The sequence below is a fragment of the Culex quinquefasciatus genome, chromosome 3 (genome assembly GCF_015732765.1).
Source record: "Culex quinquefasciatus strain JHB chromosome 3, VPISU_Cqui_1.0_pri_paternal, whole genome shotgun sequence".
Lineage (NCBI taxonomy): Eukaryota > Metazoa > Arthropoda > Insecta > Diptera > Culicidae > Culex > Culex quinquefasciatus.
This window is the reverse complement of record NC_051863.1, coordinates 105,411,522-105,432,058: the sequence shown is the minus strand read 5'-3', so window position 1 is coordinate 105,432,058 and position 20,537 is coordinate 105,411,522. Positions and strand designations below refer to the sequence as shown.

The window sequence follows — 20,537 nt, the reverse complement described above, 5'->3', positions numbered from 1 at the left end:
AACTACAGGAAAATGTTTATTTATTCAGTCCGTCGATTGGGCCACAGAGTGGGGCCAAAGTGGCTGCTTTCCCGGTACAGGTTGAAGTTTTCAACACACTTCCCACAACGTAATAAATTGTACAGACTTGTTGTCAAATAAAAAAACGCAAAAAGTCAACGATAACCACTCTGCCATTGAACCTAATAAAACACTACAAAATACATTTATTTGTGCTGGCAAAGCACAAAAGCCAAGCTAGGAAAAAACACACGACTCCGATTAAACATATTTATGTACTCAATAACCTACCGATAATATTTTATTTCATGGCATTTTCCACCTTCCTCTCCCATTTTTTTTCGCAGATCGAGCTAGTCAACGAACTGGGCATACTGAAGGCGAAAAAGTCGCTGAACTGCGAAAAGCGCAAAAACTACAAGTTCGACATCACGGCGGTGTTTTGTGATGGATCGCACTCCAAAAGGTAAATATCCCCCGAAAAATTTGCGTTTGCGGTCGGTCCACGCGCCACCACTCGGAAATAGAACAGTTCAGCAGTTTTTTTTTATTCACGTGCACTTTTTTTCAGACAAGCAGCAGCAAAAAAAATGTTCTGTGCAGTTTCTGGTTCAGTTGAAACATAAAAAAAAATGCTGCAGATCCCAGATACGGCACGGAAACTTGCCAGTTGGCTTTAAATTTCAATTCGTTCGAGTGGAAACGCGTGGTGGTTTTTAGATACTTGATAACTATGTCCATTGTTTTCCTTCTTTTGAGACATTTTTATTCAAAATTCACCAATTTATACCATTTTTTGGCATTGCATTGGTTCGTCCAAAAATAAGATTTTTTTTTTTAAATATTCAAAAACGTACTTCTTGAGAACGCATTCTCTTCAGCTTATCCATATCCTTTTTTTTATCCTAACTTGCAAGATAACTTCTGGTGGTTAAGAAACCAGCATAAGTTATCTTCTATGATGAAATTTTAAGATCGACTTTAATTATGTTATTTTTTTTTTGTAATAAAAATATGAGGTCAACTATTTTACCAAAAGTTATCTTGCAAGAACCGAGCTGAAGTTATCTTGTGTAAAGTTATCTAGTAGAAATCGAGCTCAAGTTATTTTGCCGAAAGTTATCTTACAGAAATCGAGCTGAACTGCCCATATTCACATTTATGTCCCATATGCAAAAACAGCAAGCTGAGAAAAATGCATTTGAACTTTGTTTGTTGGCGAAAAAAAGGATTTCCTCCTGATTTCAAGAACATAATACTGCATCAATAACTCAATAGCGATGAAAATGCATAAAGGACATTTTTGCGATCAGGGGCAGTGAAATTATCTTGCAAAAAGTTATTTTGCAGATGAGCAGTTCCATGTCAACACGACCCTCTCCGATTTCAATGAAACTTTGTAGACATGTTATCCTACGTTTATATAAGCCATTTTTATGTATATGGAGCCAGTTTCACTCGAAAATTACATTTGAGAAGGGCGTAAGTGTTTTAAATATTTTTGTATTTCGTAATTTAAATATTGCTGTATCTCGAAGCCATTGCATCGCAACAAAAAGTGATCAAAGGCAAACTTGTAGGAAATTTGACAGATTTTGCGGAAAAAATACACTGACAGAAAAAAAACCCGCAAGTTTTATGAGATTTACCTAAAAAAACACAAAAATAATTTACTGAAACTGTTTTTATTTTTTCAAAAGTGCTCTAAGCATCAAAATTTTCACGCGTTTCGATTCTCCAGACAATTTTACATAAAAGTCTCCATATTGGCCATTGTCCAATCCTTGTGAAGTTACAGTGGTTTTATAAATAAAAATGTTGAAAAAATAGGTTTTTTGATGGTTTTTGGCAATTCTTTTTTTTTTGGTTTTTGGCAAAGCTAGTTCAATTTCCCATAAGATTGTCTTTGACCATTTTTCAAAATAACTCGTTTTTTGATGATTTAAGCTAATTTACTATCCAGGTTACTATACTACACTGAACAAATATTATATTTTCAGTTATGAGCAGTGTAATTAGCTTATATCTGTTAGCCCATACATCCAATTGACCACTTTTGAGGACGCTATATATTTTGACAGGAGCACCATACCTTCTTCGGGAAAATTTTAGAGAGTTATCTCAATATTTACGCTATTGTGTTGGTTTGAAAAATTTAGTGGAAAATAAAAATGATAAAAATCAAGATGTAAAAAAGAGTGTTTTCCCATACTAATCTCCTTACAATTTTGGAAGGCAATGCGCAAAGTGTGGACGCAACCAGTCGCTCCCAAATTTTAGGGGGTTTGCTTTGAGGCGCAATAGACATAAAAAAACTAGGTTCTGGTTTAATTTGATATTTTTTTTATTTTCCATATAACGACGAGCCAGTCTAATAGATACCCGTTGAATAGATAGATATTCAATCCGTAACTTACGGAAGTTCAGGGTGGCACAGAACATCCCAAAATGGTCAAAATTATAAAAAATAATGAATTTCCTGACACAGTATTCACAATTGAACGAAAAAAAAGCTTTGTTGTTATGCAATTGTTAGTTTTCAAAATATCTAACTATCGGTGATTTTTTTTTACGAACATCGTACATCGAATCGGTCCAATACATTTTTAATATAACTACACAGAAAAATATCAACATAAATATAACCGTTTTCCTCAAATTTTCAAAAATCAACACCTTGTGAGCTTGAAGCAAAATATTAAAGAAACATAACGTTCAAAAATCTTTTTCAAATCTAATGCGATGACACACGAATCTTTAACAAAAATAAAAAAAATAGATTCATGAGAATGCTTTTTCACTTCACAACATTGGTAAAAAATATAACACTGGTTAATTCTTAGATTTGTAACGATTATGCTCAACTGAATTCTTTAAATAGCATTCGCAAGTAGGCATCCAGTATGCTAAAATTATAATCGAAGTTTGAGAAATTTTCCAATGTTCAGTTAAGTTTCCAAAAGAACCTTCAAATTTTTTTTTCTGTATGTACATTGTGAACGTTGAACGTTGAAAAGCTCATTGAAATGTTCTTTGATCCAGTTTAAATATTAAAGCAAATTGTTCAATTGAAAATGTGGCAAATAATCGTGAAACAAATTTTTAATCTTGAATATATCGGAAAACACATTTTTGCAATTCTGTTGTGAAACTTCTCACTTTTCCTGTCATTCTTGAACGACAAAATAGCCTACTTTTCTGTACCAAAAATAACAGAATCGAATAGCAACACTTTTCAAAATAAATGCTGAAAAGTTCTACTTTTCAGCACTCAAATGGGTGCTGAACTTTTCAGCACTTGTTTCGAAAAGTAACACTCTTCAACATTTTTTTTTTGATTTAAACGATTTATTGACAAAATACATGAAAATTTGACTTAAAATTTCACTCAGTGTGTGTTTTTTGGAATTGCAAAAAATGTTGTATGGAACTCGTTGCAAAACTTGATTTTTTCAACTGAAAAAAATCTCTTTTTGCAACTTGTTGCATAAACTACTATTTCGGGATCCAGGATAAATTTTACCTGCTTATTAGTTTTTTATGTTGAATGCAGAATAATGAATGACAAACTAGATTGCTAACCGAAACCAAGAACCAGTTTTGATAAATGGTCCTTCTTTTAATGTGCCCCTTGTCAAATTGTTGGCAGCCTGACTGCTGCCACGACTGCAAAATTCACACAGCTCATCATTCTAATTGAATTTTGCCGTCAAATTTGGTCCGATCACTCTGCCGTAGAGTGGCCTGCGACTCCGGCTTCTTTCGCTCTCTTTATAGGTTTGTTTCAATTACAAATCTGAAAAAGGAGGCAAAATTTGATTTGCCTTCGAGCTAAATTGGCCTCGATCAATACATAATGTATCGATTCTTTATTCCGTAGAGTTTCACCTTCATATTTTCTCTAAGCTTCCCAGCATTGGACCGAGCAGCGAAGGGCATAATTTGATTTTACCCTTTTCACTGCTTTGACGGCGTTAGCACTGGTGGGGGGGGGGGAAGAGGTTTCGTTTGGTCCTTCTACTGGTCCCGGGGCTCGAGAATCGACCCTGGAAAACTGGCATTCAATTTTCCTAGGTTATTTCGATTATTTCAAGCATTTCCGACATGAAAGACTCTCCGTCAGCACTCTTGCCGGTAGCCGATAGACTAAGTGGTGGGAAATGGTGAGCAAAAAACGAACTGGTAGTGGAATTTAAAATGTAATTTGGTGTGGGATTCAAAAAAGTTAAATTCATAGTGACATCGTGATCCAAAACTTTCATTTTGATTGAAAACTTTCTTTAACTTGATTTTTTTTTCACTGTCAAATTATTAAAGGTAGTGTCAAAATATTTTAAAATACTAAGTTTAATTTCGTTGCTAGATTATAACTATCGGTAAAAATATTTTTGGAGGTTATACAATTGTCCACTTTCCGTAAATCTTTTTATTGTATGTCGACACTCAATTGGATCTTGTTATGCTTCGATAATTGGTTTCCAACTTCCGCACATACCGCAACAAATTTGACAAATTGGAACTTTTCTCTCATACCACACACCTGAACCAGACCAACCTCGAGACACAATCTACTTGCTGCTGCTTTCACCTTTACCCCACCCCTCCTCCAAAAACAAAACTCCCAAATAATACGAAACAATTTATTCAATTACTACAAACTTTTCCCTCGCTTTTCGTTTCAGCGCAAGCGTTCACATCTCGGTGATTGACATAAATGAATATTCGCCGACGTTCCTGCAGCCGTCGTACGTCACAGAGGTAAGTTGAAGAAGCTCGGCTCAACGCCTTGCCAACATGGCCTTTTCAACACTCCAGGTACAGATTGTGCGCGTGGTGATGAGCTCGTGTTCTGTTCTTTGTTTCAGCTAGCAGTCTGGGGTTTGCTCCCTCGAATAATTTGTCTAAACACAAATTAATGGTGAAATCAGAGAAAAATCTGATTTATCGGGCAACATTGCTTAGAATGTGTGAATCCATCGTACCATCATCTGGGGTGAATCGGGACTACAGTCTGAATAGGGACAACAGTGTTTAGAGCAGTTAACGGTTTTAATTTTGGAAATGGATGTTCACATTTTGTTGGCCTGAGTCTGTTCTATCCGAAACCAACCAGAAAAATCAAAATATTATGCTCTAACATGGTTAAAACTGTCCCAATTCGCCCCAGTTAATGATAAATCTAGATGATTTTGATACAGATTGTACATTTAACTTCACGATTTAAAATGTAATATTGTTTAATTTATTCTAGATTTTTTTGCATTGTGTAAAATTTAATATCACTCCAACTTACTCTGTACTTCATTAAATTTAACGAATATCCAAAATGAATCAGCATGTATCGGACGATGAAAACTAAAATGTCATAAAGCGAGGCTCTTCAACCGAAAAACTAAAACAGTTTCACAAAGAATTACTTTCCGTTACAAGTGCTAGAATGTTGCACTATTCAACACTCAAATGGGTGCAATGCATTACACATTTTGCTGTGGATCTCATTGTTAGAACCACCTTAATTAATTTATTTCGATTTGTTTACAAACCTTGCCCTACAAAATGAGACAGGCCACTTTTCGAAGTGTGACGTTACACATGCGAGTGTAGTAGTGAAATCGGCGTTCCGCCGAGCAAACTAGATGATGATTTTTTTTATTTCTTTTATGAAAGTACACGAGAGAGGAGTACCATGTTCCCTTTCGATTTTTTCTCTAGATGAGCGTCAAAAGATTTTCTTTTGATGATGATATCACCGCTATCACCGCTTGTCACCGCAAGTTCAAACATTAATGTTTTTCAATCATGATTATCCAGGAAGTCGTTATTTTTCATTGGCAGCATGTTAAAGTCGGAAAATGAAATTTTTTGCATTGAATTTTTCAGAATTTCTCTCAACAAACCATCAAAAAAAAATACCATTATCTTGTAGGTACTTTCATTCAGCTTTTTTACCAATTTGTTTGTGTCACTTCAGTGCTAAGATTCAAACATTTCAGTAAAATAAATAGGCTATTTTTCAAAATTCTCTGTCAAAACTCATATTTAACACTTACACCACTGGTTATATGTTTCCAAACAATGGTTTTATGACAGCAATTTACAAGCAAAATTAAAAGTGTTCATTGATTTGACTATGTGACGTAAGCGCCATTTCGAAGAAATGCATTTTAAATTAACCGATTTTTTTTTTTTTGAATTAAATATACTTTATTGAATCTTTCTTATAATAATTACATTTGGTTTACATAATAAGTGGTCAGCTGTGGCTCTTCAGCTTTAGTTTGCTTTTCGTGATTTAAACACTGTTCATTTTCATAACTTAAAAGTATATGATTTATCATTTTTGTAACTCTAGGTACAATGAGGAAAAAAAAATGTTAAGAAAACATAACCTAACCTAAAACTAACTTAAACTTACAATAAACTAAACCAATCCTTGAATCAAGGGGTATTCAGAAATAGCACATTTTTCCCTGAATTTCAAACATTTTTCTTGAATCTTCTGATCCAACATTTTTACTTCTGCTAATTCATGAACCTCACTTGATCTTGTCCAGCCAGGAACATTCAAAACCATTTTGAGTACCTTGTTTTGGACACGCTGGAGCTTCAATTTATGAGTTCTAGCGCAACACTCCCAAACAGGTACTGCATACTCAATAACGGGGTAAATTATTTGTTTGTAAACTGCTAGCTTATTTTTCAAAGATAGCTTTGATTTTCTGTTAATTAAAGGATACAAACACCTGATGAGAATGCTGCACTTGTTCAATATTTTATCTACATGCTGCCGAAACAATAGTTTCGAGTCAAGTATGAGACCTAAATAGACAACTTCCTTTGACCAGGGTATTGAAACATCATTCATTTTAATCAAAACATCATCCTTTGGGACAAATCTGGCCGATTTGGAAAGTGGAAAAATGATGGTTTGAGTTTTGGCTGCATTTATGCGAATTTTCCAGTCGCCAAAGTATTCGGAAAGAACGTCAAGACCCTTCTGAAGACGGCCAACTAAATATCTGGTTATTTTACCCTTATAAATAACGGCAGTGTCATCAGCAAAAAGTGACAACACACCATTACCAGGAAGAGTAGGCAAATCAGATGTAAAAATATTGTACAGAAGTGGGCCAAGAATACTTCCTTGGGAACCCCAGCATCAATGTTGAATAATCCAGAAGCAATCCCATTCAGAAAAACCCTGAACGATCTCTCCGAAAGATAGTGCTGGATAATTTTGATAAGATACATTGGAAAACCGTATAAATACAGTTTATGTATCAAACCATCATGCCAAACATTGTCAAAAGCCTTCTCAACATCCAACAAAGCCATAGCAGTTGATTTAGACTCAAGCTTGTTCTGCTTGATGATTTTAGTTACTCTCGTAAGCTGATGAGCAGTATTATGTCCCTTTCGGAAGCCAAACTGCTCGTTCAAAATTATATTATTATCGTTGGTAAAATCCAAAAGCCTTGAATAGATGACCTTCTCAAAGAGTTTGGACAGACTACTCAAAAGACTAATGGGACGATAACTTGTTGGCGATGTTGGATCTTTTGAGGCTTCAAAATTGGTATGACTTTGCCCAGTTTCCAATTGGTGGGGAAGTAACCAAGTTGCAAACATTTATTGAAAATATTGGCTAGATGTTGAAAGAACTGATCACTCTGTTTTTCAACACTAGATTAAAATGTTATCAAAGCCTGGAGCTTTCATATTTTTCATTTGTTTAACTGCAACTTTGACTTCCTCACCAGAAACATGGGAATCTGCAGGAAATTCAAAGGTAGAGTCATTGATTGTTGAAATACTATTGGCAACTGATGTTTCTTTACGGCTGGTCATGGAAGCGCCAAGATTATGTGAACTAACAAAATGAAGCCCAAGTGCATTTGCCTTTTCCTCGGATGTAATCAAAGGAGAATCCTCAACAATAAGAGGAGGAATAGGCTTTGGTTTGTTTTTAAGAACTTTTGAAAGTTTCCAAAATGGTTTTGAATAATTCCCAAGCTGGCTTACATGTTTTGAAAATTCTTGATTTCTGATATTGTCAAGTCGGTCTTGTATGATTTTGTTCAAATTGTTAACTGAAATCTTTTGTCATAGTCCCCAGTCCGTTGATATTGTCTCCTATAAACATTCCTAAGTCTAATCAAGTGTTTAGTATCTACGTCAATATCAGTTACCTTAAAATTAACAGGAACCTCCCGAACGTTGGCAGCCTCTGCTTGGTTGATAGCCTGCTGGATCACCTCCAGCGAACGATCAATATCAGCAGAAGTTTCCGGGTGTTGATCATAGTCGATGTTGCTGTCTACCACTTGCTGAAACTGCTGCCAGTCAACGTTGTGGTAATCTTTCCGGGTTGGTTGCCGCTGCGGAGTAACGGAAGCTCCAACCTCCACAACCACCGGATAGTGATCAGAACTCAACTCTTCAAACACCTCAGGATGAGCCACGTTCTCAGCCATATTGGTAATGAAGAAGTCGATGATTGAGTGATTCCCAGACCGAGCCACCCTCGTTGGACGATCCGGACTCACAACGTTGTAGTATCCGTTTTGCAGATCGTTGTGCAGAATCACTCCGTTCCGATTCCTCCTGCTGTTGCCCCAAACTTCATGCTTCGCGTTGAGGTCACCAGCGATGATGTACTTTGCGCTCCGCCGTGTCAGCTTCTGGATATCGCTCTTCAGTTTTGCTGCTGAACCATCTCTGGCATTCACCTGACGTGGGCAGTATGCAGCAATGAAGAGTACTGGGCCAACCGAAGTGGGAATTTCCACCCCAACGGCCTCGATGATGTCCAGCTTAAAGTGTGGCAGCCGGCGTGGCTTGAGATCACGATGAACAGCGACAAGCACACCTCCTCCTCCAGAGGTGGTCCTATCGAGCTGCGTCGCGATCTTGTAGTTTTGCAGATAAACTTTTTCACCGGGCTTCAGATGAGTTTCCGTGATGGCAGCTACGTCGATCTCCTTCTCGCGAAGAAAATCCACCAGCTCTAAATTCTTCCTCCTAATGGAGCAAGCGTTCCAATTCAGCAGCTTGAGGGACCTACGATCCATACTGGATGACGAACGAGGTCAGCACTTCAATCTGCTGGGTCTTGGTTTTGCATCCACGCAGTGCAGCGGACATCTGTTTGAAAATATTGAGGAGTTCGGTTGAGGTGTAAAGATCATTACCATTTTCCTCAACTGCTGGTTCTTGGGTTGGTCTTGGCTCCTGGCTGAAGCCCGGTGGTGGCGGTCTCGGCTCCTGGCTGGAACCCGGCCGTGGATGATTCATCTCAGCTCTCTTCCTGGGATCCAACGGCAACGGTGCCAAGTTCGGGACCTGGCGTCGCGGTTGAAGAGGTGGAAAATTTTGCTCCACCAGGGCTGGAGGAGTTCTACGACGCTGAGGCTGATTCTTCGTCGATGCTTGCTGCCGAATTTTCACGAACTCAGCTCTCTTGGGGCACTTTCGGTCGGTTGACGAGTGCTCACCGTTGCAGTTGAGGCACTTCACCAGCGAATCTTGGATGCACTGGGATGTGATGTGCGCATCGGTACCACATTTGGCGCAACGACGCTTCAGGTGGCAGTTCTTACCTCCGTGCCCGAAACCCAGGCAGTTGAAGCATTGTGTGACGTCACGATGCACTGGTCGGTATCGCTCCCACGACACGATAATGTTGAAAACCGCTCGAATTGCCTTCAGCTCAGGAAGCGTCGTCGATCCCTTAGCCAAATGCAGCAGGTAGAGCTGGTCACGGTACTTGATGTCTTTGTTGCGTCGGCTCATTTTGTGCACGGCCAACACATCCAGTTTCAAAACTTTTAGCTCGGCAGCTAATTCCTCCACTGGCATGTCGTACAGACCTCTGACGACGATTTTGTACGGCTTATCCATGACGACATCATGGGTAAAGTACTCCGCCTCGTTTTCGGTCAAGTAATCCTTGACCAGTTGATAGTGCTGCCTGGATTGCACCAGCACCTTAAATCCGTCCTGACACAGACGAATGTTGCCTAGGACTTTCCCAGACTTGATGAGTTCAACCAGCCCCGCTCGAAAGTCGATCGTTGCTGCTGATTGCCGCACATAAAAAGGAGGCAGTTTCTCCTTTCGCTGTTTCACTTCATTCTCCTTTGCTTCCGCTACCTGGTCCTCGTCAGGCAGTCCAGCAAACTTGTTGTTCTTCAATAGCTGCTCCTCGTGCGACGAAGAGTTCTCCTCCTCCTCATCCATCGGTACAGTACCGTCGCTCTTTTTCGTCTTTTTGCTGTTCGATGTCACTTCCAAAAGCACCTTCCTTTTGGAAATCCCCGGTTTTTGGCCATCAGTTGAGGCCTCAACCTTCCTTTTGGAAATTCCCACTTTTTTGCCTGCTTGAGCCGCAGGTAGGGCAATATTGCCGGCGTTTTGCGCCGGGACGCGACGAGTCATGTTGATTCAGACAACCTTCACCAACGAATGCTCGGATAACAATTTTTAAATTAACCGTATTTAGTACAACAATAGAAATTTGATGAAAATTGCTTTTTAATGGTTTTTTTTTACTTTTATTAATACATATGTTTAAGTACACCGTTTTCAAGCTACATATGACTTGTTTTAATTATATTTATTTATTATTGTAATTAAAATAAAATTGAGTGAACATTTTCGATAAATTCTTTATTTCAGAAGTTCAGGCCATGACATATTTCAAAAGAGCATGAATTGTATTGTTTAGTAATTTTCAGTAAAATACTTTTGTAATAACTTTGAAAATGTTAAGAAAAATATTAGAAAATGTCAAAACAATGTTATTTTGTTAACATTGCTTGGCCATAACATTTTAACACTATTAACTCACATTTTTAACACTCAAACGCTCGGGTAGTCATTTGACCCCTATTTTTTTCTAAAAATCTCATAACTTTGGGTAGAATTGACCAATTTGGATGCTTCTGGTTGCAAAAGATCCAGATTTGTCTATATTTTTAACTCCCAGATGGGGGACAAATATGGTCCACTTTTACCGGAGATATTCCGGATTCCGTTGGGCTACCTCGGCCCTCCTATTTGGGTTTTTGGTCAAAATAACAAAATTTACTCCACAAAACAAAGCCGGAAATGATACAAAACTTCACGGCATCATTCTAATACATCATTCTGCAAAAATAATTGACATGGTTTAGTCCTACGGGGCACCGGAACCGGTCCCACTTGGGCACCAATCGACATCAGCTCAGTGAACCGTTTCCGGTTGGAACCTGTTCCGGTGCCCGAAGGACTTGACCATGTCATGTATCTATGCAGGATGATGTATTATGATGATGTCTTGAAGTTTTGCATCATTTGCGGCCTTGTTTTGTGGAATAAATTTTGTTATTTTGACCAAAAACCCAAATAGGAGGGCCGAGGTACCCCAACGGAATCCGGAATATCTCCGGTAAAAGTGGACCATATTTGTCCCCCATCTGACAGTTAAATCTGGATCTTTTGCAACCAGAAGCATTGAATTGGTCAATTCTACCAAAAGTTATGAAATCTTTAAGAAAAAAAAATAGGGGTCAAATGACTACCCGAGCGTTTGAGTGAAAGAGTGTTTTCTATTATCTAGGCAAATCTGATCATAACTAACAATTTTGCTAACAATGATCAAAAAAATCTATTTCAAGATACAGACAGATTTTCGATAACATTTTGTATGCAAAAAACAATTATGCAAAATGGCTTATTAGAGCTATAGTAATTGATAGACAAAGTTTTATACAAATAAAAAAATGCAATGAAAAGTCAAAAACGTCGAGAATTAAATACTTGGATGCAAAAAAATTAGCATTCTTTTTTTTAGAAAACAAAACGGTTTTTTTTAAATATTCAGTTAAGTATCTTTTCAAATGACCACCATTACAAAATGTGTCTTCCGGTACCCCCTGAGACCACTCGTTTAGAACCGCTGATCTACAACTTGGCCCAAGACAAAGAAAATCGATCAGAAACTTCCTTCTCAAGATACATATTATCGAAATACTTTTGGCGTATAAAATGCAGAGACAGAATTATTAAATACAAAATAAAAAACTAACTTAATCCACCTGTGTGGTTGATGCCTTCCTCACTTTTTACCAACAATGGGTAATATGAGTGGTTTGGACACATATTTCAGCTATTTTTTTAGGTCCAGAAAAATAAGTACACAGATATAACTTAAGTTGTCATAACTCGAGACAGGGTTGCCAGATTTTCTATTATGTGGACTCGTTGGAAAGGTCTCTTGATTACCTAACCAACGATGGGTCGGATGATGGTTCCGGACATCGTTTACATGCATTTAAATGAGATCCGGCTTCAAAAAAGTACATAAATATCACTTAAGTGGTCATAACTTGAGACAGGGTTGCCAGATCTTCGATGTTGTGGACTCGTTGGAAAGGTCTCTTGATGACCTAACCAACGATGGGTCGGATGATGGATCTGGACATCGTTTACATACATTTAAGTGAGATCCGGCTTCAAAAAAGTACATAAATATCACTTAAGTGGTCATAACTCGAAACAGGATTGCCAGATCTTCAATGTTGTGGACTCGTTGGAAAGGTCTCTTGATTATCTAACCAATAATGGGTCGGATGATGGATCCGGACATCGTTTACATGAATTTAAGTGAGATCCGGCTTCAAAAAAGTACATAAATATCACTTAAGTGGTCATAACTCGAGACAGGGTTGCCAGATCTTCGATGTTGTGAACTCGTTGGAAAGGTCTCTTGATGACCTAACCAACGATGGGTCGGATGATGGATCTGGATATCGTTTACATACATTTAAGTGAGATCCGGCTTCAAAAAAGTACATAAATATCACTTAAGTGGTCATAACTCGAGACAGGGTTGCCAGATCTTCAATGTTGTGGACTCGTTGGAAAGGTCTCTTGATTATCTAATCAATGATGGGTCAGATGATGGATCCGGACATCGTTTACATGCATTTAAGTGAGACCCGGCTTCAAAAAAGTACATAAATATCACTTAAGTGGTCATAACTCGAGACAGGGTTGCCAGATCTTCAATGTTGTGGACTCGTTGGAAAGGTCTCTTGATTATCTAATCAATGATGGGTCGGATGATGGATCCGGACATCGTTTACATGCATTTAAGTGAGACCCGGCTTCAAAAAAGTACATAAATATCACTTAAGTGGTCATAACTCGAGACAGGGTTGCCAGATCTTCGATGTTGTGGACTCGTTCGAAAGGTCTCTTGATTATCTAACCAACGATGGGTCGGATGATGGATCCGGACATCGTTTACATGAATTTAAGTGAGATCCGGCTTCAAAAAAGTACATAAATATCACTTAAGTGGTCATAACTCGAGACAGGGTTGCCAGATCTTCGATGTTGTGAACTCGTTGGAAAGGTCTCTTGATGACCTAACCAACGATGGGTCGGATGATGGATCTGGATATCGTTTACATACATTTAAGTGAGATCCGGCTTCAAAAAAGTACATAAATATCACTTAAGTGGTCATAACTCGAGACAGGGTTGCCAGATCTTCAATGTTGTGGACTCGTTGGAAAGGTCTCTTGATTATCTAATCAATGATGGGTCGGATGATGGATCCGGACATCGTTTACAGGAATTTAAGTGAGACCCGGCTTCAAAAAAGTACATAAATATCACTTAAGTGGTCATAACTCTAGACAGGGTTGCCAGATCTTCAATGTTGTGGACTCGTTGGAAAGGTCTCTCGATTACCTAACCAACGATGGGTCGGATGATGGATCCGGACATCGTTTACATGCATATAATTGAGATCCGGATATATGTGAAAACACATTTTTATACATAACTATTGAACTACTTATCGAAACTTCAAACAATTCAATAGCGATGTATGGGACCCTAAACCAAGTCGAATGCAACTGGTTTGATCAAAATCGGTTCAGCCAGTGCTGAGAAAACTTGGCAAGATTTTTGAACACATACATACATACTAGGGTGTTTCATCCAAAACCAAAAGTTCTCAGAATCAGGCAAACCGAGGTTCCCCTAGTAGAGGATACCCATAGGGACTCTCATGCCAAATATCAGCCCATTTGGTTGAGAATTGGCCTGTCCCCAGTGGTTCAAAGTTTACATGTAAATTACTATGGGATTTTTATGCTTTTCGTTCAATCGTTCCTACAGGTCTTGGGACAACATGGATTCACTCGGAATAAAGACAGGTGTGTAGGGGATGGTCCAATGAACACATTCCAGAAGGAATTAGGCTTGTCCACTCTGTCCCCAAGGTGCGCATTGGATCGACGTCCAGTGTCTCCAAAACCAACGATTCATCCTTCAAAAGCATCGCATTTCCTTAGTATGCTATGACGGCTAGGTGGAAACCACGACGCCCCATATGAGACGGTGAACACGTGGAGAGACATCGATTGCATTATCAACACAAAATCATCATTTTACGTTATTTAGAATAGTTGAAATTCTTCCAGGAACATCAATAATTATAATTTCAGTACTTTAAAGAATGTTTCTGAGCCTAAACTCGAGTCGATGCTCTGCCACGTGTTCACCGTCTGACATGGGGCGTCGTAATTTTCCCCTAGCCGTCATAGCATACTAAGGACAATGCGTACATTTGAAGGGTGAATCGATGATTCTGGAGACACCGGACGTCGATCCAATGCGCACCTTGGGGACAGAATGGACAACCCTAATTCCTTCTGGAATTTGTTCATTGGACCATCCCCTACACACCTGTCTTTATTCCGAGTGAATCCATGTTGTCCCAAGACCTGTAGGAACGATTGAACGAAAAGCATAAAAATCCCATAGTAATTTACATGTAAACTTTGAACCGCTGGGGACAGGCCAATTCTCAACCAAATGGGCTGATATTTGGCATGAGAGTCCCTATGGGTATCCTCTACTAGGGGAACCTCGGTTTGCCTGATTCTGAGAACTTTTGGTTTTGGATGAAACACCCTAATACATACACACACACACACAGACATTTGTTCAGTTTTCGATTCTGAGTCGATATGTTTATATGAAGGTGGGTCTTCGAGCTTTTAATAAAAAGTTCATTTTTAGAGCAGTGAGGAAGGCAAAAATTCAACACCTCTAGAGAATTATTCAAATAACTTCAAGAACCATTTTTCTGTGTAAAACGAGATTCAGTAAACTATAAAAATAGGTTTTCTGTCAACACTTTCTTTAAATCTTTTAGGGCTGAATTTAAAAAAATAGCCTTCCACCATTTTGTACATTTTTAGAAAAGTATGTTTCAATAACTTCCCAAAAAGTCAACAAATTTTACAAATCTAGCAACACTGTCCTCAATAGCGTAACATCACTTTCATATCACAAAAAAAGCAACATCCATAAATGTTTCTGTTTTGTTACATCGCACGCCGTGTTAAATGCCATTCCGTGAGATTCACGGGTTCAACATCGAATTGATTGATCCAATTATTGCTTACACATGAATCGGTTGCAATTTGGCCAATGCATTGATGTTGCTCGCACCATTGCTCTGTTCTCACACGCACGCATTTTCAGCACAACTTTGGTCTCCCGACCACGTCCTCCACATTTGACCTCATCTGGCCGGGAATTGAGCATCATCATCGATGTACACATGCACTTGTTGTTATCGGTGATATGGAGGGCGAAGCCGGTGTCGTAGTTCCCGATTGGTTTTGGTAAAATCAATTATAGTTAGGAATTGTTTCGTGGAATCTCTGAAATATTCGGGGAACAATTTAATTAATGATGTAAATTTTCAAAATTCTGAATATCTTTCTAACATTTGATTTTCTAGGTTAAATATTCGCAGCAGGATTTCCATTTCCTATAATTACACTTCATTGAAATTCGCTCTAGAATCCTTCCGCATTCAATCTTAAAAGCCTTTGTGCTATATACTTCACTTCATTAGAAAATTAATAAAGTTCCTTTCAACCGCTCACTCTGAACGCACGCAAATCCGCCCCAAATATTGAATGCTCTTAATTAGAATCAACCTATCTCATCCCACAAATATCCTCATCACAAGCAGCAGCAGCAACAGCTCACGCATGCCGCATATCAGAGCATTTGCATGAGGTGCTGACGGTGATGGTAGCGAAATCGGATTAATTAGGATATACGCACCGCGGCATACTCACACAAATTATGTACACTACCTCCACTAGGGGAGAAAGCTCTATTTTGAGAGGAGAAAAATACATGGTATTTATGTCTTTTCATCATAAAACTGACTAAAAATAAGAATTTATGGAATTTGCTAGTGGTAATGTTATGCATTTTGATGAGAAGTAAAAAAGATTTAAAAGTCAAATTCCTTACATAAAATTGGTTCCCATCCCCTTTCACCATCGTGCGCCGAAAGCCAGCTCGCACCAGAGTCTGGACTTCAAACTTCACGCGATTGAAATTCACCCGCGTAATGGCAATTTCGTATGCAAATAGCGCGGCAGTAAATTAAAGATAATAAGATCGATTCACGGTGTGCTGCTGTGTGATGTATGTTAAAGTGAGATCGACTTTTTTCTGCACGTTAGGAGGGGGGCGAAACATCGATTAAATGAGGATCGTCATTATCCTATTTTCAATTGAGAGGTTATTTCGAGTGGAGCTCATTTAAATCGAAACTTGATTGCCTTTTGCTGGCTTAAATTGAAAATGATACCGGTAGAATACAGGAATCAATAATATGAAGTGTTTTCTACCTTGCACTTTTTTGTCAAATGTATTCTATTTTTCTGTAAAATTTGCCAAAAAAGAACAGCCTGATGCTCAAATAGGACACGAACATTCTTTAATCGCAGATCTACCTTACATTACAATTTTGATTACAAAAAAAAAATAGTTGTGATAAATACAATATTTCAATATTTTACCCAAATTTCTTTTGCGAAATGAAAAGCTAAAGTTTCTACCTGTTCCAGAAGGCCGATTGTGAAATTATATGAAAATATATTTTGAATCAGACTGAATGAAACACAAGCTGACAATTGAGTTTCAATTGGTTCCCTAGGTAAATCTACTCTTTAAAAATATGTGTATTGTGCATCAATGTTACTAAATAGATGTAACTTTTCCAATCAATAATTTCATTACTAAACCACCGACAATTATCTGCCAATCAAGCGTGAAAAATTTGTGTAACCTCAATGGCTCACCCGCATGCCATTAGAAAATGTTTATCTAACCGAATTTTCCCCAGTTTAGGCGCTGTGGTCTGGCGAGGTCGTGCGAAAAAAAAACATTTACATATATGATGTTTTTCTTTCGCGCACATCTGTTGCGAACGTGAAACAATTTGGGTTGGAAATTTGGCGTGGAAAAAAAAACAAGAAAATTCGGCAACAAAAATTGACACTGATCCCGAAACGATGACGCGAACCGCGAATCAAGTGAAGAGGCAATCATTAGCCAGGCAAAGTTGAGTTTGGTATCGAACTTTTCTCTTTCTTTCTGGCTTCGTCAGTTGTCATACGCCACTGCGGCAACGGATGGTGGATTCATAATTAATGGATATTGATTCGCGTCCGAGGTTAATGCCAGATCCATTTGTATGGGGGAGGTGATTAGCTGGGTGGTTACTGTCAAGGTTAGAGCTTTTGTTTCGAGTTGAAGTTTGGTTTAGGATAATAAATCCTTGATTTGTCAAAATTATACCGTGCACTTGATGTTGCCAGTTTTTTTTATCAACCATGAACCTTTAAATATTATTTTTTCATTCAAATTAACAGATATCTCTGTCATACTGATTCACAAGTAAATGTTAGTGAAATGTGATTATTTAGCAATTCCCAATGGTTACTATCTATACAATTTTATAGAAATTCAATTTTGTTTAGGCTTTTAAAGATCCTTACAGAAAGAAAACAATAATAACGATGTCCTGGCGATACTATCTTCAAAAATTTAGAACTTAACTAAAATGAGCATAGTTGACTATTGTCTGTTGTAGTGAATTTAGTCAAAAATTACTATTACTAAAATTACTAATCGTCCATTGAGCATTTTCGGACAATTAAACGACAGTCGACAAATAGGTCTTGATGAGTCATAAAAGGGCTATGATCTGGAAAATTTTTACCCAAATATCTCCATTTTAGAGCGATTTGTCAAACCGTTTAAGGCTGATGGGATGTAGTAAACAATACTAATAAACGATTTCAGACTAATCGTACTGTATTCTATTATATGTAAATTTTGAAGAATTGGCAACCCAGTCTTAAGATATTAGCTACTTTTCTGAAGTTTTATTGTGCTATTCCAATATCTAACAGGAAACTTTAATTGCAAACAATACAAGACTCACACATTTTACAATTTGAGCAATTCTCCACCAAAACCGGAAAGATTTTATTTATATATTTTTTATTTGGTTTAAACTTTGTGGGGTCCTTCCTAATGGCCAAAGAAGTCATTTTATGTCATTGATTCACATTTACTGTCCATACAAAAATGGTACGCAATTATTCGAAAATCTGTAACTTTGAAACAATTTTCTGATCGATTTGGTGTCTTCGGCAAAGTTGTAGGATGACTTTTCAGAACAGATAGAACGGAAACGAAATTTGCCGATTTTTTTTACAAAGATTCCCAAAATTCGTATGTTTTATTTTAGATTTTATTTATGTTTTAGGGGACAAAACCCGCAACTTTTGAGCCATGGAGAAGTCCCATCAAAACATTCCCACATTTTCTAATGCCATTATTTCAGCAACTAATTGTCCAATTTTAAATGTTGGAAAATGTATCATTTTTGATTTTTTTTATCTCCTCAAAAAAAATATTTCGAAAATTTTGGTACTAACATTTCAAACGAAATTAATAGAGTTTTCCTCGGAAAACATGATTTATCATAATCATTGATGGAATAATCGCAAAAAAATCATTTTCGCTTGCAAGGTTGCTTCACCCGCGGAGGAGAGAGAATGCAAATCACGTAAAAGGAAATCGCTCCCGAACTTCGCCAAGAAAATCAAGCTGTTGATGATTTTTTTTGTGATTTTCCCTGTAAGCATCACTTTTGAATTGACAATCTACAAAAGGTGACAAATCATTTTTCGATGTGTGACGTAACGCTTGCAAGTGTAGTAGTTAAAAAGACGTTTCGCTGAATAATCAAGGCGATGATTTTTTAGATTCCTTTTACCGATCTTTCGTTGGCGAGAGAGGAGGGCCACGTTCCCTTCGGTTTTTTTCTTTTGCTGATGATTCTTCCATCGCTGGTCATAATTGATCGAGTTTTAAATTATTTGTAGATTGTTAAACCATTACTGGTTTAGATTGAAGGTAAACTTTTAGGATTACTTCTACATTATTAGAAGATATTTATTTGAAAGACATTCTGAAAATCGGGGAACACTGCTAAATGAACTAGTCCATTTTCAAATAATAAGATCATCCTACAGAAAGATTACTGGACCACGATTGATAGTGTATCGTCACTTTGACCTTGTCTAGACACCTTTTAAACATTGGTTTAGTATTTAATAAAATGTCTAAGAAAACGCTTCGTAAATGCCGACCCCGCAATTTTCAAGGGTGTCTTTCTCACGATCCGGGAATGATTTCCTTTTTTCACTACCGTCATCAGGAGTGACATTGGGTCTGGGAGGTGGGATTGGGTCATACAAATTTCAGCTTTTTTGCATGACCCAATCTTACCCCCCAGACCCAATGTCACCCCTGATGACGGTACATTTAGATTGCCTAAGGCTAACGAGTTATAAACTGAACTAACTTATGGTCAATGGGTGATTATGGCGGCGATAAAAAAAAGTTCCAAAACTGGCATTAAGTCGGTAATCTCCGATTGTTTCAGATAATGCTTCCATATCTGCCAAATTTAAAAGTCTACCGAAAAGGGCTTTATTACGCGTTCACTGACTGCGCTCCCAGGGCCATATCTCATTAGTTTTCAGGGGGTAGTCATAACATAATAAAGCTTCCAGCCAACATCCGTCGCCGATGTGGTCGTCCCGAGGGTTGGCTGCGGCGGGGCGAAGAGTCCATAGAATTAATAATTACTCCTCCAGTGATGATGGGGAAAAAGCCCACCAACAAACGCAAGAGCGCTGTGACCAGACTGCCATCCAGTGTGGAAGTTTTCAGCTTGGTCCTGACAGATGAGAAAGGACCGCCTGGAACAATGGTGCCCGGCAAGGGTGAAAAACAATGGTGTTGTTGCCAGCAGCACCAGGATCACACCCGCAGTTCGCAGATCTGAACGTTTTATGGGAGTTCATATATCCTGACACATCTCCACCTCATGTGACCTGTTTTTGCTAGGTTAGAGAGAGAGCACGAAACTAGCTTTGGGTTTGTAGGGTTTGTTTGATGCTCGTTTGATGACATGTGTGCAAGCATGCAAGCAAAAAAAAAGGCACGAGAATTTAATGCACACTGACTGGTGTTGCACACGCTTATCAGCGAAATTTCCACAACTAAAATCCACAAAACTATCGCAGATGCCACACTAAACATACCACAGTGCAGATTAGGTCAGCATTTCGACCTCTATTGTTTGA

The 20,537-nt window shown here is 38.2% G+C and overlaps 1 protein-coding gene across 6 annotated transcripts in view; it reads left to right on the top strand.

The window, feature by feature from the left end:
* Nucleotides 1-20,537, top strand: part of LOC6030866 (calsyntenin-1) — a 191,623-nt gene that overhangs the window by 132,976 nt on the left and 38,110 nt on the right. For all 6 annotated transcript variants that reach the window (XM_038263444.1, XM_038263447.1, XM_038263449.1 and 3 more), the window contains exons 4-5: nucleotides 348-466; nucleotides 4,683-4,758. In XM_038263444.1, the coding sequence (XP_038119372.1) occupies nucleotides 348-466; nucleotides 4,683-4,758 (195 nt within the window). The remainder of the gene's footprint in view (nucleotides 1-347; nucleotides 467-4,682; nucleotides 4,759-20,537) is intronic.